Raw genomic sequence first — 27,058 nt, 5'->3', positions numbered from 1 at the left:
ACCGCATGCAAAAATACAATAATGTTTTATTAAGAACATGTATTTACCATTTCATATAATCATTCGAAATTTTTTTATGAATATCAAACAAACTAGAGAAAACGTGATTGTCATCCACCGTTTGCCCATATTTTCTAGACAGTTCATCGGCAGATTTTTCATGAACAAGTAAACCATACCAGCCAGCGTGTCGCGCTCCAAAATAGTCGGTAGCTGGTGTTGCTCCGATATGCAAGCATTCTTGTGGTTTAAGGTCTTTTAATTCAGACGCTTTCATAGCAGCTGCAAAAATTTCCTTCGAAGGTTTCATGTATCCAACATCATATGAATTGAGTACGAAATCGAAATAGTGATTTAGCTTCATGTTTCTCAGAAGAACGTCGAGCCTTGGATCGAAATTAGAAATAACACCAAGTTTGAACGGAGGCTCTTTGCTACCATGCGATTCTATATGCCTTTGTAGTTTCAGATAGTTCAGAAAATCCACTGAACCGTAGCAATGCTGCCAAAATCCACTAGTTTTGAAGAATTCCATGAAGTGTTCCGTCATCTGTTCGATTTTATCTTCTGGAATGTTGTGTGTTCCATTTTCATTGAAAATACCTGAAAGACAAATATACGTTAAATCAGTTTTTCGACTGCTAAGTAATAAAATACATAGTTATAGATTTTTGCAGCTCATTTCAAAAATGTGAGTAAAAAAATATATTACGTTGATAAATTTATAATATCAAATATCAGTAAGAATATGATTAACCAACGGAGTTCGTCATTTAATTTTACCGAAATAGAAACCTGAGTTTAAGTATATGCAATGTTTTCATTTCATTTTCCGTTGCAGCGTTTGGTGGGACAATAAGAGCGCAAGTCAACCCAAAGCAAAATTATTAAAACATTAATCAAAAACAAAATTTAATCTGTTGACTCAATCTACATACAGTGGGGATTTGCTCGTTGGGGGTCCGCTACATGGAATGACTAGATGGTTGGATGTTCGCTGGTTGGAAAAAAATCCAACTAAAAACACTCGAATAGGCTTTTTCATTTGACAGGTCCGTCTATGCATTTGTTTACATCGGTGGAGGACCGATGCTAACACGAGGCTGTCATTTCCATGGAAGAACTGTCAAAGAGCTTCCCGATCAGCTGATTTGGAACGTCATATGAATAGGCCTATGTCAGGAGAAGATGTCAAACTAACTTTGACGTCTGACTAGTAATCCTTTATAAGAGAGATTCGCGGAAGTTGACATTTCTGTCAAAGTGTGAGCCAATCGAGCAGCGAGAGCTGCCAAAGTGTGAGCCAAACGAACATGCGTTATGTTTGTTTTGAATTTTTCTTGAAGAGTAATGTAATCCGCTTGAAATTATTTCGGTAAAAGTAATTTTGCATACAGCAAAAAAATGAAATATTTTTTTTTTAGTTTTTTTAGTTGTTGATTTTTTCGGCTGTTTATTCGTTTGGATATGTAGCTCAAAGATCTATAACGAAACAAAATACACTTTTTAGCAATGAGGAAGTCATGTCCGTGTTACAATATTATTATCGACGCCAAGCAAAATTAGCAATGCTGCAGGTGAATTCCGGCGCACATTTTCTTCGAAGAGAAGAAATTTTCTTCCATAATCCACCAGCAAGAAAATTTTCTTTTCTTCGAAGAAAATATGCACCGGAATTCGCCTACTGGTCTGTTGCCAAATCATTCCATTTTACTTCCGCTTATCTCTCTATAAAGGATCACTACGACTGACTACCGTCGCATTGAAATCTCCATATATAGAACAAATGTGTATGTATATGTGCGTTTCGTGGCGATTTGCGTTCCAGATGCGTTAGTCTGGAGCATTTTCACCAGCTGTCAATCAGTCAGAAATTCCAGAGGCTCTAGAGAAACTTTCAGAGACTATTACGCGACTATCTCACAAGTTCTCAAACGCTACTACCAGTAATTTACATATAAATTACTTATTATTATCCCATGATTTCCTCAACATGTTGTTTACTGGTTCCGTCACAGATTTTCCAGTTGTTAATCCTAAGAGATTTCCCACGGAATCTACACGAGTTCTTCCACAAAGGTTTATTCCAGAGTTTTTGAAAAAAATAATAGTTTCGACTTTTTTCCAAGTAACTTTACACTAATTCCTAAGCCAATTTTTTGCATTCATGAGGATTATTTTTAAAAAATCATCTATGATTACTCTCACGAATTGCCTCCAATCTATTATACACTTTTCCAAGAAATCCTCCATAAATTTATGAGGAATACCAATAAATTTTCTTCCGAAATTTCTTTTAACATTGCATCATAATATCACTAATATTGAAGCATAGCATAGCATAGCATAGACTGACTGTACATGTCAATGGTTGCTACTCCGTGATTGATCAGAACTGGTAATAATTGCACTGCGATCCAAATAAATAAGGGATGGGAGTTTCCGCTTACTCTCGGAGTGCAATTTTAGCAGATCTAATATTATTGATCAATAACGGCGCCGGCCAAGTCCTTACAGTCAGTTGGGATAGGGAAGGAATGTTAGGGTGTAATGATTGTTGCTTCTAGAGACCGAGAATACCTCTGCATCTCCACAATCACCACGGGAAGGGTGTTTACTAGTGGAGAAGGAAAAGATCTGGGAGTCACCTTTGGTCGGTGATGCGATCCATGGATAAGGAGGAAAAATACGATTTATACTTAAAGCTAGTTTTTAGTTTTGTCTCAAAAAGTTTTTGGTAGAAGAAATAAACGTCAACATCTATAATGTCGAACCATTCAAAAGAAGTTTTTATTAATGGCGAAAAGAGAAAAATATATGCGTTTGTTTTAAATTATATGAAACAGGAATAATGCCGACACTTGTAGTGACGAACCAATCATAGTTTGTTTGAAAATTACATAAAAGTATTATTGAACATTTATGCCTCAAGAAGAAAAGTCTTTGGTAGAAGTTTTAAGATAAACGTCGACATTCATAATGTCGAACAATTCAAAAAATATTTTAAGTAATATCAAAAATTATATTTGTTTATTAGCATTGTATAAAACAGGCATAATGCCGACACTTGTAGTGACGAATCATACAAAGTTTGATTGAATATTACAAAAAAGTAACGCTTTCATGAAATAATGTGTTATCATAAGCATGAAACGAGCTCACCAGTTGGTAATCCATCCTCGACTGAACACGAATATATTTTCGCATTCACAGAGCGCGAACAGCAAAACTTCTCAGCGCCCCGAAAACGAACCGTCTTGCTTGGGCTTTCCAAAACACTGCCCAGCACAACACGCGAAACAAAAAACCAAACTCCCGGCGTCCCGAAAACGAAGCGTCTTGTTTGGGTTTTCCAAAACACTGCCCAACACAACACGCGAAACAAAAAACCTAACTCCCAGCGTCCCGAAAACGAAGCGTCTTGTTTGGGCTTTCCAAAACACTGCACAGCAAAACCCGCGAAACGAAAACCAAACTCCCGGCGTCCCGAAAACTAAGCGTCTTGCTTGGGCTTTCCAAAACACTGCCCAGCACAACACGCGAAACGAAAACCAAACTCCCGGCGTCCCGAAAACGAAGCGTCTTGTTTGGGCTTTCCAAAACACTGCTCTACAAAACCCGCGAAACGAAAACCAAACTCCCGGCGTCCCGAAAACGAAGCGTCTTGTTTGGGCTTTCCAAAACACTGCCCAACACAACACGCGAAACAAAAAATCAAACTCCCGGCGTCCCGAAAACGAAGCGTCTTAATTGCATCAAAATATCACTAATATCGCTGGTAAATAGGAACTGTCAGCACGTTTGGAAAATAATTGAAAACGTAATTTTTTTTGAATTGGGAAACTGTAAAAATGTAATGATTATAAATCAAGCGTGATATCGGTTTTACTACCTTCTTGAAAAGAGTCATATTTTGTCATTGTAGTTTTGAATGCCGTTCTATTGATACTACATGAATCAACCCTAGATACACCACTGTTTACTATGATGGGTTAACAACTGCAGATAAGAAAAATAAATGCAATCTAACCTAAGCATATTTACAAACATCTCATTCGAAGAGCGATAAGTAAAATGGAGCGAAATTGAACTAGGTTCAAGGCCACGTTCGAGCCCTATAGTTGTCAATGTAAAGCAAACAAATGTAACGCGTTCGGCATTGGGATTAGTCCTCGCAACACTTATGATTAACCCACAGACAAACAGACACTACACTTGGAACATTTTTTTTATCCATCACCCAGCTTACGCCATCGTCACCCGGTGAGCATGTTGCATGAAATACTGTTTTGTGCACCAAGACCTGCAGATGACGGTAATGACGGGGTTGGTGGTCCAATGGCTATCGCATTTGCTTCATAAGCAGAAGGTGAGTTCAATCCCAGGCCCGTCCCTTCCCTCGTACTTTGTATTGTCCGCGCGGTAAAAAGTTAGAAATGGTTCATCGCCGTAGTTGGATTTTCCTCAGAACCTATGGGGGATACCTAACTTCGGAAGCGGTGCATTCGATTCGCATCTGGATGCGCTAGAATGCGCCTTCCTTCCGAAGTAGGGTATCTTACATGGATAACGAGAAAAATCCAACTTCGGCAAAATGCATTTTCTAACGATTGACCGAACTTACAATAGTTGTATCTTTAACTTGCTTCTATCTTCCACTCTTAATATAACTATCATTGTTGATCTATCACAGTTCATAACATTTGCTAGCACCAGACAAAAAAAAAAGTTTCCCTACGCTGCAATTCTTCCATCATTATAACACGCCCTTCCTTAGCCTCCATGCCATAAATTTACCACTCCTATACCTTCCCGCAAAAACTGGCGTAGATGTCGGAGAATATCTAGTCTACTGTAAGTACCAGTTTAATGCAACATCAATTTCCCCCACTTCCCCTTCGCATTCAGACATGGCAGGGGCAATTGTTGTTGCCTATAAATAAAGATCACCACCACTTATACACTAAGGGTGTCTGTTAGTCCCAAGCACTGCCCATAACTGCATAACAGTCACATTCGACATTTTTGACAATTTCGAGTTAATACCGGGGAGAGTCATCAAATAACAAATATTGATTCTCCAACTAACGTTCGGCGAGTACAGTTGTGAAGTATTTCAAGGTGTTTCAAGTGCGCGTTCGTGAGTAAGAGGAAATTTTCATAATCCCAAAATAAGTTGAGTGTTCTCAAAAAAGTGGAAAAACGGATTTCTATTTTGGTAATTAGTGGTTGTAGATTTGTGAAAACGGTGCAAATTATCGATTGGTAAGTTTGATTGATTCCGTTTCTCGGGCGCCCTCCTGGGGGGTTGGCTTTTGAGGTTAGAATCACCAAGCCACGAGGTTTTAGAGCCTCGTTGGATGTCGACAAAATGTGATGAGTATGGAAGGTTCTCGGGCCTTCTAGACGACAATGAACAGGAACTCGACTCGGGTACAGGATACGAATCAGCTTATGAAGGAGGTTTATCTAACCGCAGAAAAATGAGTAGTGACGGAGAAGAAGATCAAAAGAAGGGTAGGAAGAAGAGGAAGAAGGAAAAGGAGAGAGAGAAACAAAATGGCGACAAAGGCAAAGACAAGAATGGCACGGCAAAAATGGACGTAGGTGACAAATACAAAGAAAGAGATGGTTTCCTTGACGATGGTTGGGAAATAAATAAGACTTTCACAACTTTCTTCATTGAACCAACAGATCCAAGTAAGAATATTCATGTCATGGAACTTGCTCGAACCCTACACAACATTAAAATTACAAACTACACGGAATTGAAAATAGCAGGAAAAAACAGATACAAGATAACTTTCGCAAACCCGAAACATGCAGAAAACTTGATCAATTCGAAAATTCTAACGGAAACATTCAAATACAAAATTTACGTACCAACCATGTTCAAGGAAACCATAGGAGTAGTAAGGGATATTCCTCCAAGTATTCCGGAGCAAGAAATATTTGAAAAACTGGAATCGGAAAGAATAAAAATCAAGAAAGTGGAAAGAATACAAAAATTGGAAAATGGAAAATTAGTACCAACCTACAGTGTTAAACTTTATGCAGAAGGGGAGAAATTGCCAAGAGAGGTAACTATTTTTGGAATCCCGAGAATAGTTGATGTCTATTTGTTCCCGTTAAAATATTGCTGGAAATGTCTACGATATGGTCACAGAGTAAAGGCGTGTAAGTCAGAACAGCAAAGATGTTATATTTGTGCAAATCCGGAACATGAAGGGAAAAACTGTAAGTCTTTGGACGTTAGGTGTTTCCATTGTGGTAGTAAACATAAAGCTTTTGACGTAAATTGCAAAGAAAGGATTAGACAGGAAAACATCAGTAAATCAATGGCCTACAACAAACTAACATTTAACGAAGCCGAAAAAAGATACCCGAGACAGTCACAGACAGAAATCAGATTACAGTCAAATGAGGATTTTCCACCGATCGATAATAAATCAGAAGAAATAGTTCAGAAGGATGCAAACTGGAAACCAAAAGAACAACAACACACAAACACAAATAAGAATTTGAAAATAAAAGAGAGCAACGCAGAACAATACATTACGAAATCAGAACTGGAACAAATAGTGAACTCACTCAAAATGGAATTGGTTAAACAACTGAATATGAACAAAATGATTTCAAAAATCAAACAAATCAAGGAACAAATCGACAAAACAATCAATAACGCAGGAACGAGTACACACAATAAGGGTGAAAATGTACTCAAACAAATAAGCGATCAACTACAAGAAATAGTGAACCCAGCGTTTCTGAAAAATAATGAAAATCCTCGAATAGTTCAACCAGATAAACTATAATGGCCGCAGTCAGAAACTTGACCATTCTACAAAATAATATAAATAGCATAAGACCGGCAGCAAATCGTTCACTTTTAACAATACTTTTACAACAACATAATATTGATATAGCAATTCTTTCAGAAATTTGGACTAAACCGGATGAACAATTTAATTTTACAGGTTACAAATTCGTTAAGAAATGTAGAGATAAAGGATATGGAGGAGTTGGAATATTGATCAAAAATGAAATAGATTTTAAAACAGTTTCCCTACCTAAACTTCACCCTATAGAAGCAATAGCAGTTAAAACAAATAATACAGCTGAGACATTAATGATAATTTCAGTCTATATACCACCGTCAATAGGAAATAATCAAATTAAAACACCATTGCTTAAATTATTAGACTTCATAGACAAATCAAATACTTCAACAATTTTAGCAGGAGATTTTAACTCGAATCATCCAACATGGAACAATGCAAATAAAAGCTGCCCTCGCGGAGAGTTGTTGGCAGAATCATTAATAAACACAGATTTAATAGTAATGAATAACGGTAATCCAACAACGATCAGACCTCCTAACACGATTCCATCAGCAATTGACATTACAATAGTTTCAACAAATATAGCACCTAAAGTAGAATGGTCAGTCCTGGATCAAGAAATTTGCGGAGAACATAAGGTTATAATATTCGAAATAATAGACTATGCAAAATACTATGAATACAATAAAATACAAATAAATAAAAAGCAAGCAGTAGAAAATTTGAACAACCTTTGCCCAGAGACAATAGAAAATCCAGAAGTATTGAGTGAAAAATTTATAGAATGTATTGACAAAGCCAAATTCAAGCCGCATAAAACAAATTATCCGAAAAAATGGTGGACACAAGAAATTAAAAGATTATATGAAGAAAAAAGTAATAACTTATTAAAATATTTCAAAAATTTAACTCTACAAAACTTTCTTCTTTTTAAAAAATCTAGAACATTACTTAAATCAGCAATTAGGAAAGAGAAAAGAAAATCATACAGAGAACTGACAGACAGTCTAACACCAGACATGAATATCAAACAACTATGGACTACAGTCAAAATGATAAGTGGAGGATTTCCAAAGAAAAATAACATACAAATATTGAACGACAAAAACCTTTCATCTGAATTCATGAATATAAATTTTCCCACTAAAACCACAGGAATAAATTATAGTCCCTCAGATACAATAGTTAAACATAAAATAACATTACAAGAAATACAGAGTATTATAAAATCTAAGAAAGATACTTCAGCACCAGGTCCAGATAATATATCCTATTACTTCCTCAAACAAATAAATTTAGATCTAATTATCAAAATAACTGAAATGATTAATAAAGTTATATGCACTAGAGAAATTCCTAAAAGTTGGCTAGAAATTAAAACAGTAGCTATATTGAAACCAGATAAAGAAGAAAATGATGCTAGTTCTTATAGACCAATATGTTTAATACCAGTTTTCTTAAAAACAATAAATATTTCTTACAAAAAGCAATTAGTTAGCTTCATTAAATCAAATTCTCCACTTCCTAAATATTCGTTTGGATTTAAACAAAAAACATCGGCAATAAACTGTGTAAATATGTTAATAGCAAAAGTAAATAATTCAAAGAACAAAAAACACTTCTCACTTTGCACATTCTTAGATTTGACAAAAGCATTCGATAACGTTAATATAGAAAAATTACTTAATATTTTGAAAGAGAAAAAATTTCCGAATGAAATCATAGTCTGGTGTTATTACTATCTAAGAGAAAGAACGGTTAAGATCATAATGAATGATGGTACAGAAATAGAAACGAAAACAAACAAAGGTCTTCCCCAGGGTTGCCCGCTTTCTCCCATACTATTTAATATTTACACGAGTTCATTACACGAAATAGTTGAAGACGGAGTTCTTATACAGTTTGCAGATGACTTCTCTATTTTCATAGAAAGTGAAAATATGACAGAATCGATAACTAAAATGAACAATGCATTAGACACAATTTCAACAGCTTTACTCAAACTTGATTTAAAAATTAATCCAAATAAATCAGCAACTATTTGTTTCAACAATGATATTCCAGATAACATACAAATTACAATAAATAATCAACCAGTAGAACTCAACTTAGTCCATAGATACTTAGAAATTTGGATTGATCACAAATTGAATTTCAAAACACATATAACTGAAATAACCAATAAAGCAAAAAAGAAAATTAACATACTTAAAATGTTAAGCAGAAAAAAGGGAGGAACTCATCCAGTTACATTAAGCCAGATAAATAAATCAATAGTAAGGTCGCAATTAGACTATGGAATAACTATTTATTCATCAGTTTCTAAAACAGATTTACAAAGAGTAGAGAAAACCCAAAATTTATCATTAAGAACAACATTTAGATATTTACAATCTACCCCGAATCACATTTTATACGCAGAAACTGGAGAACTACCCGTAAAGTACAGAGCGACAAAGGCAAAGACAAGAATGGCACGGCAAAAATGGACGTAGGTGACAAATACAAAGAAAGAGATGGTTTCCTTGACGATGGTTGGGAAATAAATAAGACTTTCACAACTTTCTTCATTGAACCAACGGATCCAAGTAAGAATATTCATGTCATGGAACTTGCTCGAACCCTACACAACATTAAAATTACAAACTACACGGAATTGAAAATAGCAGGAAAAAACAGATACAAGATAACTTTCGCAAACCCGAAACATGCAGAAAACTTGATCAATTCGAAAATTCTAACGGAAACATTCAAATACAAAATTTACGTACCAACCATGTTCAAGGAAACCATAGGAGTAGTAAGGGATATTCCTCCAAGTATTCCGGAGCAAGAAATATTTGAAAAACTGGAATCGGAAAGAATAAAAATCAAGAAAGTGGAAAGAATACAAAAATTGGAAAATGGAAAATTAGTACCAACCTACAGTGTTAAACTTTATGCAGAAGGGGAGAAATTGCCAAGAGAGGTAACTATTTTTGGAATCCCGAGAATAGTTGATGTCTATTTGTTCCCGTTAAAATATTGCTGGAAATGTCTACGATATGGTCACAGAGTAAAGGCGTGTAAGTCAGAACAGCAAAGATGTTATATTTGTGCAAATCCGGAACATGAAGGGAAAAACTGTAAGTCTTTGGACGTTAGGTGTTTCCATTGTGGTAGTAAACATAAAGCTTTTGACGTAAATTGCAAAGAAAGGATTAGACAGGAAAACATCAGTAAATCAATGGCCTACAACAAACTAACATTTAACGAAGCCGAAAAAAGATACCCGAGACAGTCACAGACAGAAATCAGATTACAGTCAAATGAGGATTTTCCACCGATCGATAATAAATCAGAAGAAATAGTTCAGAAGGATGCAAACTGGAAACCAAAAGAACAACAACACACAAACACAAATAAGAATTTGAAAATAAAAGAGAGCAACGCAGAACAATACATTACGAAATCAGAACTGGAACAAATAGTGAACTCACTCAAAATGGAATTGGTTAAACAACTGAATATGAACAAAATGATTTCAAAAATCAAACAAATCAAGGAACAAATCGACAAAACAATCAATAACGCAGGAACGAGTACACACAATAAGGGTGAAAATGTACTCAAACAAATAAGCGATCAACTACAAGAAATAGTGAACCCAGCGTTTCTGAAAAATAATGAAAATCCTCGAATAGTTCAACCAGATAAACTATAATGGCCGCAGTCAGAAACTTGACCATTCTACAAAATAATATAAATAGCATAAGACCGGCAGCAAATCGTTCACTTTTAACAATACTTTTACAACAACATAATATTGATATAGCAATTCTTTCAGAAATTTGGACTAAACCGGATGAACAATTTAATTTTACAGGTTACAAATTCGTTAAGAAATGTAGAGATAAAGGATATGGAGGAGTTGGAATATTGATCAAAAATGAAATAGATTTTAAAACAGTTTCCCTACCTAAACTTCACCCTATAGAAGCAATAGCAGTTAAAACAAATAATACAGCTGAGACATTAATGATAATTTCAGTCTATATACCACCGTCAATAGGAAATAATCAAATTAAAACACCATTGCTTAAATTATTAGACTTCATAGACAAATCAAATACTTCAACAATTTTAGCAGGAGATTTTAACTCGAATCATCCAACATGGAACAATGCAAATAAAAGCTGCCCTCGCGGAGAGTTGTTGGCAGAATCATTAATAAACACAGATTTAATAGTAATGAATAACGGTAATCCAACAACGATCAGACCTCCTAACACGATTCCATCAGCAATTGACATTACAATAGTTTCAACAAATATAGCACCTAAAGTAGAATGGTCAGTCCTGGATCAAGAAATTTGCGGAGAACATAAGGTTATAATATTCGAAATAATAGACTATGCAAAATACTATGAATACAATAAAATACAAATAAATAAAAAGCAAGCAGTAGAAAATTTGAACAACCTTTGCCCAGAGACAATAGAAAATCCAGAAGTATTGAGTGAAAAATTTATAGAATGTATTGACAAAGCCAAATTCAAGCCGCATAAAACAAATTATCCGAAAAAATGGTGGACACAAGAAATTAAAAGATTATATGAAGAAAAAAGTAATAACTTATTAAAATATTTCAAAAATTTAACTCTACAAAACTTTCTTCTTTTTAAAAAATCTAGAACATTACTTAAATCAGCAATTAGGAAAGAGAAAAGAAAATCATACAGAGAACTGACAGACAGTCTAACACCAGACATGAATATCAAACAACTATGGACTACAGTCAAAATGATAAGTGGAGGATTTCCAAAGAAAAATAACATACAAATATTGAACGACAAAAACCTTTCATCTGAATTCATGAATATAAATTTTCCCACTAAAACCACAGGAATAAATTATAGTCCCTCAGATACAATAGTTAAACATAAAATAACATTACAAGAAATACAGAGTATTATAAAATCTAAGAAAGATACTTCAGCACCAGGTCCAGATAATATATCCTATTACTTCCTCAAACAAATAAATTTAGATCTAATTATCAAAATAACTGAAATGATTAATAAAGTTATATGCACTAGAGAAATTCCTAAAAGTTGGCTAGAAATTAAAACAGTAGCTATATTGAAACCAGATAAAGAAGAAAATGATGCTAGTTCTTATAGACCAATATGTTTAATACCAGTTTTCTTAAAAACAATAAATATTTCTTACAAAAAGCAATTAGTTAGCTTCATTAAATCAAATTCTCCACTTCCTAAATATTCGTTTGGATTTAAACAAAAAACATCGGCAATAAACTGTGTAAATATGTTAATAGCAAAAGTAAATAATTCAAAGAACAAAAAACACTTCTCACTTTGCACATTCTTAGATTTGACAAAAGCATTCGATAACGTTAATATAGAAAAATTACTTAATATTTTGAAAGAGAAAAAATTTCCGAATGAAATCATAGTCTGGTGTTATTACTATCTAAGAGAAAGAACGGTTAAGATCATAATGAATGATGGTACAGAAATAGAAACGAAAACAAACAAAGGTCTTCCCCAGGGTTGCCCGCTTTCTCCCATACTATTTAATATTTACACGAGTTCATTACACGAAATAGTTGAAGACGGAGTTCTTATACAGTTTGCAGATGACTTCTCTATTTTCATAGAAAGTGAAAATATGACAGAATCGATAACTAAAATGAACAATGCATTAGACACAATTTCAACAGCTTTACTCAAACTTGATTTAAAAATTAATCCAAATAAATCAGCAACTATTTGTTTCAACAATGATATTCCAGATAACATACAAATTACAATAAATAATCAACCAGTAGAACTCAACTTAGTCCATAGATACTTAGAAATTTGGATTGATCACAAATTGAATTTCAAAACACATATAACTGAAATAACCAATAAAGCAAAAAAGAAAATTAACATACTTAAAATGTTAAGCAGAAAAAAGGGAGGAACTCATCCAGTTACATTAAGCCAGATAAATAAATCAATAGTAAGGTCGCAATTAGACTATGGAATAACTATTTATTCATCAGTTTCTAAAACAGATTTACAAAGAGTAGAGAAAACCCAAAATTTATCATTAAGAACAACATTTAGATATTTACAATCTACCCCGAATCACATTTTATACGCAGAAACTGGAGAACTACCCGTAAAGTACAGAGCACAATATCTTACCTTTAAGGAAATACTCAAAAATTTATATTACTATAATAGTCCAATAACAGAAAGCCTAACTGATTTAATAACATCAGACGAATTACCCAAATTTACAAGTTACATTCAAAAAATAGCATCCCTAAATAATTATCACATACTTCAATGCAAGTTGAACCAAAAAACAATGAATGAACAATGAAAAGTAAATTAGTCATTATCCCAAAAATTACAGGCATTAACAAAACAAACACTTCTAAGGAAATACAAAAGGTTTTAGTGCTTCATCTAATAAATGAAAAATATAAAGATTATTATCATATATTTACAGACGGTTCAAAAACTTCAGAAGGTGTAGGATATGGAATATACGATGAACAAACTAAATCCTCGTTTAGTTACAAATTAAATGACAATTTCAGCATAATGAACGCAGAATTAGTAGCCATAATAGAAGCAATAGAGTATGCTATTAGTATAAACCAATTTAAAATAGTAATATTTACAGATTCGCAAAGTAGTTGTACTATACTGGCTAATACTAATAATGAAGACAACTATCTAATTCACCATCTTTAATCAATAGTAGAGTTTAATAGTATTCAGCAGATAATTATTCAGTGGATACCAGGTCACACAAACATAACTGGGAATGACAGAGCAGATACAGCAGCAAAACTGGGAATAAAAAAATCACAAATAGAAAACTACCAACTAACATTAAATGACTGCATATTAGGGTTTAAAAACGAAATGCTACAGGAATGGAATAAAGAATATACAGAAATATCGAGAGAAAAAGGAAAAGATCACTTTAAAATTTTGACTCAATTAAAATTGGAACCATGGTTTAAACACATAAGCTTACCAACTAGTCAGATAATAAATATGGGGAGAATACGTACCTTCCATACAGCCACTAAAGACAGATTAGCGAAATGGAATCTAATTAGTTCGGACTTGTGCGAGAAATGCCAGGTAACAGAGGACCTTCTACATGTACTTTTTGATTGCTCCAATTTGTCGTCTATAAGACGGAAATATCCAATACTCGTTCAAAAAAAATCAATATACGACATCCTAAAAAATAAAAATGGTGATGAATATGCTCAAATTGCTAGCTTCCTGGAGGAAGCAAGAGTAAATGTTTGAATCCGTTATTTTCGCGAAAAATAATTTGCACTGTTTTTCAATGAAAGAACCGTTGATTGCTTGGATTTTGATCGGTCAAAACACTTGAGAGAAAAATCAACTTTAAAATTCGTACGATTCGTTAACTGACATTTTGAATGGTCACGTATCACTTGACACACTGGCAAATATGGATCAATAGGTCTGTGCCAAAATAAAGGAGAAGAAAAAAAAAATAACAAATACTTTCGATCAACTTACTGAAATCTGTGAGATTGTTCTAGAAAATTCGAAAAAAATACTAAGTTGTTTTGTCACATTGGCAATTGTAACCGCATAACAATCACATTGAGATTATACATGAGCCTCATACTGCAGTAGAAACGAAAATCAGAATTATTTTCTAACTATTCACCCAATATGCGATATGAGTTGTACAGAATTTAAACCTCAAATAAGCACTTTTGAATTCTAAGTGATTTTTTAAAATTTTAGTTTCCTCCCATACTGCAATAAAATGCAAACTTTGTATCCCATTTACTCAATGCTTACTTTTGTCGAATGTTACAAATATGCAGTTATGGGCAGAGCAGTCATCTAATTGATTCCTTGTCCAAATGGCCTATGCAAACAAACTTTATTTTTGTTGACTTTGGTACTTTTTCGGAAGAAAATCTGATTATTTCTGCATTCTGTCTTGAAGAATTCCATTTCAAATCCCGGTCAACCAGTCAGTGATTTTCGATAGCGATCGATATAGATTCGTTTTGAACCGTTAGCGATCGCCATCGTTGGTCAAAGATCTATAAAGAATTATGAAGACTGGTTGGTCGGGATTAATGAACAAGTACTGAAATCTACACACTGCACATTTCAATTATTTCACCGACCTCAGCAGGTACCGGTGCAATTGTGTAAGCTCCTAGAATGCTATTTTACGGTAGGATTCTACTGTATGACACAGAGGAGGGACAGAAAAGTGTTCGAATTACCACGGGAGTAGCTCAAGGTTCAATCCTGGGTCCGATGTTATGGAATGCGATGTACGATGACGTGCTGAGGCTGCCCCTTCCGACGGGTGCTAAGATTGTTGGCTTCGCCGACGATATCACCCTAGTGGTCTATGGCGAATCGTTGGAGGAAGTAGAGTAGACAGCAGCGCAATCTATTTCCATAGCTGATGAATGAATGAAGCCTAGGAAACTAGGACCGGCCCATAACAAGACTGAGGTGGTGGTATTCAACAACCGCAAGTCCGAGCAACGGGCGCTTATCTCGGTAGATGATGGCACCATAGAGTCCAAGCGATCCCTTAGGCATCTCGGGGTAATGATCGATGACAAGCTCAGCTTCACTAGCCGCGTTGAATATGCCTGTAAAAGGGCATCTACGGCTATAGCGGCGCTTTTAAGGTGAAACATCTCGGAATCCAAAGATGGCCGGCACACTGGCCGACTTCTCCCCCTACTCACGTTTTTCAAAGGCACAAAACTGGAGAAATAGTGGGCAAACGTTCCTGATCTTCTTATTTTAAGCTTTCTGCTAGTGCACAAAGCCAAAATAAAAAGTACACTGTTGAGTGATTCCAAGCAACAGCACCAAATTTTGGTAAATTTTTTAATTCATTTTTTTCTATTGAGCTGAAACTTTGCACAGTTTTCCAGTTCCATCTAAATCGTCATTTTCCGATATCAAATCTTCAAGTTGAGTCACGACTAACTTTTCAAAAGGGTGTATGTGAAAATGGTTCAAAAATATTCAAAAAGCTGCACAGCAAAAACGGTTCGTTCAATTGTTAGACAACTAAAGAAACAAAGTTAGACAACTAAATAAAGATTCCAAAAAAAATACACACAGTAAAAACAATTTTTTTTTTGCATTAAAAAACATAATTTTTGACACAAAAACTCAAATATCTCAAAACTCTATCGGAATACCAACGTAATTTTTTGAGGGAAAACGGTCCATTATATTAGCTATCTACCATAAAAATTTGGTGATGGTAAACCAATAAACAAAAAAGTTATGACATTTCAAACATGTCACAATTTTCACATTTAGTAGAAAAAAAAAATTAAAAAGATTACACGAAAATATTTTTTTTTTACCAGGATATTTTTTTTTAGAGTATGATCGATGAGTTTCTAAATGTTATATATAAACTTTAAAAGTTTTGGATTTTGGTATGCGTTATGAGACCATGAAAACATTTTATTAATACTTATTTATTTATTTATTGTTATTCAATTTTTTTTACAATACCGAACACTTTTGCATCATTATCAGTACAGTTCGAGTATAGTTTTGCTTTAATTTTATTTTCTGACAATGGAATGAAACAGTGAAATTTTTGGGTTCCTTGGATCGTTTTCGCGTTATTATATTGCTCGCTGAGCTCTGATGCCGTTAATTCGTACTCTTCAGTAGTAGTAAAACAAAATGATAATTTTGTTAAATCTTCTTCTTTTCTGCGATTCGCCCAATCAAATAGTTCTTTTGCAGTTTTAATTGGATGCTCACGTTCTTTGGCTAAACTTGCTCTTGTGGCCATGCGCTTTATGGTTCCTCCAATAGCATCACAAGGACCTTTGCCATGTGACGTAGCAAAGAAATGCCATTCTGCATCAATTCCGTACTTTGATTTAAACTGACATAGGCTCGAAAAATTCTTACGGTTTTTGTACTGCGATGCTGCTCCATCAGACATGAAATATATCTTTCTGATTTCTTTATCCTTATCAACGCGTAAAAAGTTAATCATTTTGGCAATGAACAAATTTACAGATACTGAGTCGTGTCTTAAATCTTCGGAAATTACAATAAAACTAAAATGTTCAATTTGCGTACTTCCATTGAAATAAATAACGAATGGATGAATTGTAGCTTGTTGTACGTTCCAGTGATGGGACTGCACTTCATCTTGCAATACAAAGCTATAGTTTTCAGAAAAATCACAAATGACTAAAACTTCACCATCTTGTAATGTATTTTTCGTATTTTTTAAAAAGCTGGATTGCTCTGTTTTAATAAAGTCGTGAGGAATTAAGCTTTCTAATTTCAAGCAAAAAAATGACACGAACTCATCTACAGGTTTTACAACAGTTTCTAGGTCACACCTATCCGTGGTCACCCATTGCTCAAATGATAACTGATCAATATAATTTTCTTCAAACTCAGCGAATAAAGTATTTTCCAATGATGAAGAATCTGGACAATCCGAACAAGATCGTAGATAGCAATTTGATGTATTTTCACACAAAAGACGACCAGTTAACATTTAAATATCCTTTGATAAATTGATTCTTTTCAAACTATGTAAGATTAGGTTAATATTTTCGTGTGTTGTGCACACACAAACATTATGTGTTCCTGAATTGGATAGAAGCTTGCATTGCCTTGGACGAAGGCTTGCAAATGAGGAAAAACCTACCTTAATATTTTCGTTAATTTCCTTGAAGCGTGTATACGCTTCTTTCAAAGTAGTCATCATTAATCGTTTTTGGATTGCTTGACGCTTTCCATCTTTTTTTTTACAGATACATAATCTTTTTGGCCAGGCATAGCTCTACTTACTTCATCGTCTTCAAAATATTGAATTATTTTTTCTTTTGTCTCATCTGTTAATGAAGTACTCGACCTAGCATTTTTGGTTGCAAGACAGTTATTTTTGAATTGTTTTGCCTCTTTTGCTGTATTTCTATTGGTTTTGAACTAATCAATGGCGTCTTGAATAGACCACGAACTTGGCAGCATCGACAAAATCAATAATTTTTCTTTCCTTGACGTGGCTAGATTCGAGAACCTTTCCTTCATATTCATAATTACCTCATCGTAGTTTGTATTTTCCACATCCTCAGGTCCTAATTTGAAAAGGTTTCTTCGTACAGCTTCGTTGATTTCACGGTATTTTTTCTCGGGATAATTGACGTAACCCATCTTCGTCCATTTAATCGGAGTCACTTTTATTCCAGCTATCCCTTCGTTGAAGCGTTCGATGTTGACCTTCTGGATGCACTCATCTTCTGATTGATTTGTTGAAACAGATGTCGCTGATGGTACCGTGGCAAGACTATCTGCACTTGGTACTTCTGGTAACTCCTCAGTTGTTGTCGGTGCATCTAGTAATTCCTCAGTTGTTGTTGTTTTCGAACTTCCTGCAACCTGATCCACCGATGATGTACAGATTGCCCGTTTGTCAACGTTTAAACGGCAGGACGTACAAATGCGTAAATTTGTATTCAATGTAGACATTGGAGCATAACCAGCCGCTTTCAGTTTATCTATGGTGCTTTCGGTGAGATTTCGTAGCTCTTACGAACACTTTTTTTTCTGCAAACGGCCTGCAACAGTTGAGAAAGCGACTACTCATGTTGCTCGTTAGATTTTAATAAACAAAATCACTTTTAAGTTTTTACTGACTAGTTTGGTGTCGTTTGCTTGACTGAAGAAAAATTTTACAATTAAATCTTTTATAACCATAGTGGTAGTATATTTTAAGCTTTTTCGTGAGTATGTTCATGGTATGTACCTATCATGTTTTTGATGTTGTTGAAGTTACTCGCTTTCTCCCAAATATGATTAACAAAGTCTATTCTCTACCAAGGCGGGTCTATACCCAGGTGTAATCAGATTTTAACTTTGTGGAGAAAACCAGCGCCGAGAAAAACGACCTGCTTTACGTATACTAGATCACCTGGGTATAGACCCGCCTTGTTCTCTACGAGGTAAACTTTTTGCAGGTAAACTAGTCGTATACCTGTATAGAAAACTTTTTTTGTAGCTTTTGTCTTCAATATTAGATTTCTTATAGGTTTCTTTTATCAAAAGGTTTCAACACTATTGAGAGATTTTTTCTTCAGTTACGTACAATAAAAAATATGACACTATCAAGACTTTAGATCACAACACTGGATCGCGTCTAACTTTCTAATAGATGCTATAATAGTTATGAATAATTAAATAAAATATCATGAAAACAACTTGTTAACCTCATGTGGTACCCTTAACAAAAAATTAAGCAACAAACTGCGGTCCTAAAAAAAATAACAATGAAAAAAAAATTTTTCACTGAGTGTCAAATTTGTGAAATATTTGAAATGTCATAACTTTTTTGTTTACCATCACCAAATTTTTATGGTAGATAGCTAATATAATGGACCGTTTTCCCTCAAAAAATTACGTTGGTATTCCGATAGGGTTTTGAGATATTTGAGTTTTTGTGACAAAAAATGATGTTTTATAATGCAAAAAAAAAAAAAAAATTACAGTGTGTATTTTTTTTGGAATCTTTATTTAGTTGTCTAACTTTGTTTCTTTAGTTGTCTAACAATCGAACGAACCGTTTTTGCTGTGCAGCTTTTTGAATATTTTTGAACCATTTTCACATACACCCTTTTGAAAAGTTAGTCGTGACTCAACTTGAAGATTTGATATCGGAAAATGACGATTTAGATGGAACTGAAAAACTGTGCAAAGTTTCAGATATTTTTGAAATGGTCGATCAGAATCGACTTGCATGCCTCCGTGGAATCCGTCTGTTGTGGGATGCTTCCTTCGCGAGATTTGTGCCTTTGAAGTTTTAGTGCAATATTAGAAGTTGATTCCAAACTGTTTCACCTTAAGGATGATGTCTAACAGCTCTGCTGTAATTGCCAACAAACGCAAGCTCCTTGCAAGCGTGGCGGAAAGCACGTATTTAAGAGTAGCAAGCACATACCAGAGAAGACACGTGTAAAGAGGCAACGCTCAGAAGTTGGCAGCAGAACTGGGATAACTCCACTAGGACGCATCGGCGAATACCAAATGTGTCCGATTGGTATGAAAGAAACCTTGGGGAAGTAAACTTACACCTGACGCAGTTTCTGTCAGGACATGGTTGCTATAGACAGTACCTGCATAGGTTGGGGCGCTCATAATCTCCTGCGTGCCCAAATTGTGCTGGTATGGAGGAAACAGCGGAGCATGGCGTGTTCGATTGCCCCCGTTTCATTGTTGTGAGAGATCGCTTGCTCGCTACATGCGGAAAGGACACGTCCCCCGAGAATATAATAGAGAGAATGTATGCGGATGCCGAGTGTTGGAATGCAGTAATTACGGCTGTCACTCAAATTATGTTATAATTGCAGCTCCTATGGCTGTAGAGGATTAGACCTGCCGAGGTTGGTCCCTTGTTACATTGTTTAAGTCGGCTAGGAGAAGAAGTTTGCCTAGGCTACTTCTGCTACATGTGTTGCGCTATATGCACTGGTTCCTCCCCGAAGAAATACCGTAAGGTGGTTCCGGGGAGATGAGAATCTAAGGCCAAGGGTATTGTGCATTCAGATTAACTTTAGACCGAACTTCATAAGAGATATTAAATATCACCGAAAGTTCGCCGAAGTTCGGCGTCGGCATTCTACCGAAGTGCCACGCCGACAAAGGCAATCCTTATGCGTCGGCGAAGCACCAAATTAGAATGCCGACGCCGAACTTCGCCGAAGTTTTGACTGCCGAACTTCTAATTGTCACTCGAATTGTCAATAATGTCGATGCACTGTACACCATTCTTTTTGATAGCTCAAGTACAGTGCATGGGCTGGTTTAAGCGGGTCATCGTTGGTGCGTCATCCCCGCACTCCTAGATATCTGATTTAAGCAGCGACAAATGTTCAAATAGTATTTTCTATGGGAATTATGGGTAAATAATCAATGTTCTGTTGCTAAATGAACAACTTCTAATCAAATCTTAATATATATATTTTTTTATTTTATTGATGTACAAGGGGGTCAGGGGCCAAGTCTCCAGCGTAAGTTTGAAAACTCACATCATCCATAATACACCGAGGGGGTTTTGGAGTTTGACCAGAAGGTTCTTTAAGTTTTGCTTCTACTCTTGACTTCCAATACACGTATGAATGATGCAAGGCCAAAAGAACATGAATCAGTCATACATATAGCGGTAGTGAAGTGTTTTGCCTAAGGACATGGAAAAGGAGGGATTTTGTGTGGTGTTTTGTAAATGGCTCTGTGGAACAAGTTTGTTATTAGTTAAAAATTTAGTTGATCTGATTCACCTTGCAATCAATAATAAGAATATTTACAGAAACATAATACTTATCTTTTCTCGGCCAATACGCTGCTATGTCTTTCCTCTCGGATGATTTTTTTCCTCGTTGTAATGGCGGGTTAGATATGAAAACAAGGATAAAGAGAGAAGAAATGTTAGTGATTGTTACATGCTTTATTGCTGTATTGACCTACAATGAAATCATACAAAATTCGCTCTTTGGATTCCCATGATAACAATCCCCATGCAGCTTCCGAGAAACTCCATGGCAATGATCACTGTACGCCATGTGCGGCATTCAGGACATCTCAACACTACTGATGACGAACAACAAAAAATGAATCCAAAAGAGCGAAAACCTTAATGTTACAATGTAGGACAATCCAGCTTTATTGCATATGAGAAGTTTTTAGTGATATTCTCACAACGGTCATTCAGAATAGTTCGACGGATGTAGATAAAAGATCATTATGATTAAATTAACGCGACGACATGTTAGTAAGCTCAAAACGATAATTGTATTTGCAACTGTTAATTTAAATAGTTAAGCTAAGGGTCGGTTATTGTATAGAACTTTATAGATAAGCAGAAGTATAGCACGAACGCGAAATAATGACCTTCCATTCCATCTTCAAGTGCTCCCCACAAGCACAACACTTCATTCTGGCACTTTAGAACGTCCATGTTGTAACTTGTTCACACAAGAAATCTGACTCGACCGAGTTGGCAGAACGCGAAGGTTCCCCGTTCTGAACCAAAGGACAGGGAACTTCTAATCAAATCTTAATATGTGATAAAATTTCCATTGAAAATTACGATTTTATCCCGAAAATTGTTAACATAATGAAGCATGTCTTATTCGTAAATCCGAACACCTAAAGTAAGGTTGTCTTTAAATCCGGACATTGAATCGAAATCTGGACAAATGATTAAAAAATTGAAGTATTTGCACAAAATTTATGAAAATGATATTGAACATCAATACCAGATCATATATCATATCATCTAGAGCATTTGAAATACAGTGCTTCGAATAGATAAATAAATGGATTATTAATAGTCAAATGATGAGTACAATTTGGAATTGAATTACCTGCAATGCATTTCCTTTGAATTCAATGGCAGTAATGATAGATTCACGCAGTTTTTCCGTATAAATCGTTTTGCTTTCATTCATAATGCCTTCTGTTGTTGTGCAACAAGTTTTTTTGTAATATCACTAATTATACACCCCTTCACTTAAATTTAACAATGGGTTCTAATGTAATGTCCGGATTTAAAACATTTGGCCATAATTCCAGACACCCTTTTCTCACACCTCTTACATACCATATTCCACGACTGTGATGTCACCGAATCGTAAAACTATCGTTTTCAGTCTATTTTAGTTGAAATAACTTCACTTACAATATGAATGAAACACATTAACAGAAGATAATAATTCGACGTGCGTTTGTTAACACTTCTACCGAGTAGACTTGAGTTGCGAAAAAATTACGTCCAGATGGAGCAGCTTGTTTATTTAACATATTTAATAATTATTTGGCAATGATAACTAGATTACAAAAACGGTATAATGATCAGAAGTATCATAAATAGTTAATATGACTGAAAGCTGGCAGAATAACATTTAATTATTCGTGTGAATATTATATATTTTCACAGTGTCCGGATATTGGTACTGTCCGGATTTTGATTCATCACGGTATAGTTTTACTAATCGAGCTAAAATGTTGCACAATTGTAACCTATACCGTGATGAATCAAAATCCGGACGGTACCAATATCCGGACACTCTAACAATATTCATTAATTAAAGGAAAAATTAAATGTTATTCTGCCAGTTTTCAATCACATCAGCTATTTATGATACTTCTGATCATTTTACTGTTTGTTTTAATCTAGTTAACATTGCCAAATAATGAATAAAATGAAAATAAGTTACGCTGCTCTGGCTGGACGTCATTTCTTCACAGCGCAATTTTATTCGGTAGTAGTGTTTACAAACGCATGTCGAGTGTTTATCCGTGAAAAATATGTTTCATTTTCGTTATTGGTGTTATGATTTCAACTCAAATAGAAATAAAACGATAGTTTTACTATTTAATTACATAACAGTTGTGGAATATGGTGTAAATGTGTATTGCGGGGTGTGAAAAGAGGGTGTCCGGGATTACGGCCAAATGTATCAAATCCGGACATTACATTATATCTCCTAGTTAAATTGAAGTGAACGAATATTTTCAAAGTGATAGTGAAGGAAAAGTAGTCAAACAACTGTAGAAGGCAGCGTGAATGAAAATGAATCGAATTATGGGGAAAAACTGTGTGATTTTTCATTACTACCGTTGAACTCTAACGAAGTGCAGTGCAGGGAATTCAAATACAAATTTCTCTCATCATTCCTGTTTTTGAAACACTGTGAGTCGCATAAATACTTCAAGTTGTATGATATATGGTATGTGAATAATATCTAACATAATTTTCGTTATTTTTGCGCAAATAAATCAATATCGAAACAGTTGTCCGGATTTCGATTCAAAAGTGTCCGGATTTAAGGACAAGATATGCTTCATCATTCTACCGATTTTCGTTATAAAATCGTTATTTTTAAGGTAAAATGTATCACTCTTATAAAATCTGATGTAAAGTTATTCACTGAGTAGTAGAACTTTAATTGTTTACCCATAATACTTATTGAAAATGGTGTTTAAACATTTGTCGCTGCTTAAGTGTCCGGGTATTGATGCATCACGGTATGATAAGAAAAATAAGAAATGCTAGGTACCTACATCAATCATAGATGTTTCGATTACGCCTCAATAGCAGATATTGGTGTATGCCCATTTTGTTCACAGTGTCGTTCGTAATAAGGATTATGGGACATCCTATATACCACATTAAGCAGCTTCTGTTTATTACGCAATGCTTACACATGACCCCTCCCCCTTCACTATCCTGTATAATAGGCTTCGATTTTTTTGTTTAAATTATAACGTATCAGCCTACACCAATCCCTGAAACATTACGTAATTTGTTTCCAGCGCCTAAAACGGACCGTTCATCAAATGCTTATAAGCTTATACTAATTGATCATTATCAAACCGATCAAGTTTCAATCTTTATAAATTGTTTTAAATCACGAAAAAAGTCTGACTCAACGAAAAAAAAATCACCTAGTTCGCTAAACTCAAAGACGCAAAGCTAAAAAATATCTGCACACACTTGGCCAATTATTTTCTCAATCAAATTCTTAGCACTCTTCCCTTGCATCGAATGAGCTCAAATTTTCAGATCATACTATTGGCCTATTGAACTTTTATCTATAAGAGTAAGATTTGGAATTCACTTTTTTCAAACAAGTTTGATTACACTTCCACTCACTTCGGATTATGCAAATAATAATTATCATTTAAATTTAACTAAACCAAAAGTGAAATTTACACCATCCAACTTTATGTAAGTATGTATGAGTGTTGAATGAAATGATTTTTTTTATTTGATTATCGTTATCGCAAAACGTTCAAAGATGAAATTCAATAGAACCCAGAATTTAATTTTTCAAACATTTTTTCACTTGAAATACAAGTATTTTTATTAGAAACGCTCACTGAACTTAATTCTTTTTTAATGTCAAGAAAAGGAAAAAAAACTGGTTTAAAATTTATGATGATTGCTCAATGACGAAATAAAGTTTCTTGTTCGTTAAGTATTGTTCAATGAGAATCCTTGCTGCATTTCATAAAAAATGCAGATCATAAGCTTACCTCCAATCATCATTTGCCACCACTGCTTATATCCGATTTTCGTTTTCAGTCCAAAGTTCGGATGCAACCGATTCATTTTATGCCTACATGAAGATAAGAAAAAAAAAACTTGTTGTATAATCAACTCACACGCAATACCAGATCATAGCTTGGCTAATAAGGTTCTGCCGACTAATATTTACCAAGTGAAACTATTGTAAGAAGATACTCACCAACTTTGAACATAATTAGCTACCAGCTGATTCTTGTTATTACTAATACCGAACATAGCTCCGAGCTCTCCATATTTCTTACCCGGCGCGGATCGAATCTGTAGCAACGTGTTATGGACATCGAATGTGATTAAGCGGAAACGCGATAAGCAGCTCATAATGATACTCCTAAAATGCAAACGAGCTTTAGCAATTCAAAAACCAACAACCAGTCCTGTGGGCAAGACAAGACTGATGATCTGCTCTCATCGACTAGCGAATGCGAATTAGCCAGTATCAAGCTCAGCCGGGCTGATATTGGAAATTAGTTCCAGCTTCGATTGAAGACTGTAGCTAAAAAAAACTTATTTTGAATATGTCTTATCAACTCTTGTATACTCTCCTCTGATAAGAGAAGAGCAATATACAAACAGCTGAACCTTGCCAGCGGAAGGCTCGACGGAATTTTGTTTCTTATTTATTTCGATGTTAGGTATAGCTCTCGCATTCGGGCCCTCCTTAGCCTAGTGGTAGTGTCCGCGGCTACAAAACAAAGCCATGGTGAAGGTGTCTGGGTTCAATTCATGATCGCTCCAGGATCTTTTCGTAATGGAATTTTCCTTGATTTCTCTGATCATGATACTCTATATCATACCTAGCCATATGATATACGAATGTAAAAATGACAACTTTGCAAATGTTCTCAGTTCTAATAACTGTGGAAGTGCTATAGAACACAAGATGAGAAGCAGACTCAGTGCCAATAGGGACGTCATGCCAAGAAGAAGCATTAGAAGCATAAGATGATAGCTCTCTCGCCGCCACTGAGACCAACTCAGGTGAATTCTCAACGCAGTGAGCTTTTGAGAAGATCATTAGTTTTAAAGCTTCGAACCTGTCATTTGAAAATTAACATGAATTCAGAGGTGATTCGTAACCTCACTTTCTACCTGTTCTACGAATCTAAAAATGGCTAATTTGGCAAATGTGCATTATAAATCAAACAATTACTGTTTGGAATGGTACTTTGTAATAAATCTCTACTCATTAGATGCAAATTTTTTGCTGAAATTCAAGAATTTCTATTCGTAGAACAGGTAGAGTTCAGGTAAGGGAATCGCCACTGCATGAATTTAATATTTCTATCCACTTATCCGCGAGCGGGAATGGCGTCCTGTGGGTGTTACTTTGATAGTGGGTGGGATTCCAAATTTGACGTTTCTTGAAGGTCGTCAAAGCAACTGCACCCAACAGTGACAATTTTGACGTCACTGAATTTGACAATTCATCTCTGTTTTGATTTCAATTAGAGATTATCGAAAATGGTATACAAGTGTTGCGTAAAAGGATGCAAATCCAATTTAAAATCCGTTCCGAGCACGGTGTCATTCCATAGATTCCCACCCGGTACAACCTTCAAGGAAGCTGAGCGGCGCCGCTTATGGATAGAGGCTGTTTCACGAGAGGATATTTCTGATTATAAATATGCCAGAATTTGCGGTCGACATTTTACAACAGGTATTTATTTTTGTTTCATATTTGAACCTAATTAGAACACAATCGATGTCAATATACAGGAAAACCAGCGAAATTCAGTGAAATCGATGCACCAAACTGGATTCCAACACTATTGCTTGAAAAGCCGAATACTCAAGTGAATGTTGTCTTCATCACTCACGGAAAGGAAGACGAGTTTCTCGAGCTATCCGAAGGCTACGATCCAGCAGAGCTGATAGTTTTTGAGGAACCTGAACCTGATAAGTGCGACGAAAACAATAACTTGATGCTGTTTGAGAATGGTGCATCGAATAGTGATTCGTTTGAATTTGATGTAAGCTGCGTTGGAAGTGTGCATGCCGCTGATACCAAGCATGTTAGTGAAGCAGTTAAAAGAATTCCATGTGAAAAA

At 35.1% G+C, this 27,058-nt stretch overlaps 1 protein-coding gene across 1 annotated transcript; it reads right to left on the bottom strand.

Annotated features, from left to right (window-relative positions):
- Positions 1–25,587, bottom strand: LOC23687793 (rhythmically expressed gene 2 protein). The gene is made up of 3 exons (XM_021843709.1): positions 25,171–25,587; positions 24,959–25,041; positions 1–603 (listed from the first exon to the last, which is right to left on the bottom strand). Exons 1-3 carry the CDS (start codon positions 25,326–25,328, stop codon positions 44–46), a joined length of 801 nt encoding a protein of 266 aa, XP_021699401.1. The 5' UTR covers positions 25,329–25,587; the 3' UTR covers positions 1–43.
- Positions 25,588–27,058: the final 1,471 nt, after the last annotated feature.

Source organism: Aedes aegypti, chromosome 2, assembly GCF_002204515.2.
Source record: "Aedes aegypti strain LVP_AGWG chromosome 2, AaegL5.0 Primary Assembly, whole genome shotgun sequence".
Classification (NCBI taxonomy): domain Eukaryota; kingdom Metazoa; phylum Arthropoda; class Insecta; order Diptera; family Culicidae; genus Aedes; species Aedes aegypti.
Note: the sequence above shows the minus strand (reverse complement) of the source record. Positions and strands in the feature narration are given on the sequence as shown.

Excerpts from the sequence above, each read along its gene's own strand:
- LOC23687793 (XM_021843709.1), bottom strand. The coding sequence starts at position 25,328 with ATGAGCTGCTTATCGCGTTTCCGCTTAATCACATTCGATGTCCATAAC. Across the intron at positions 25,042-25,170 it reads GCTAATTATGTTCAAAGTTG|GCATAAAATGAATCGGTTGC; the intron begins GTGAGTATCTTC and ends ATCTTCATGTAG. Across the intron at positions 604-24,958 it reads GTGGCAAATGATGATTGGAG|GTATTTTCAATGAAAATGGA; the intron begins GTAAGCTTATGA and ends TTTGTCTTTCAG.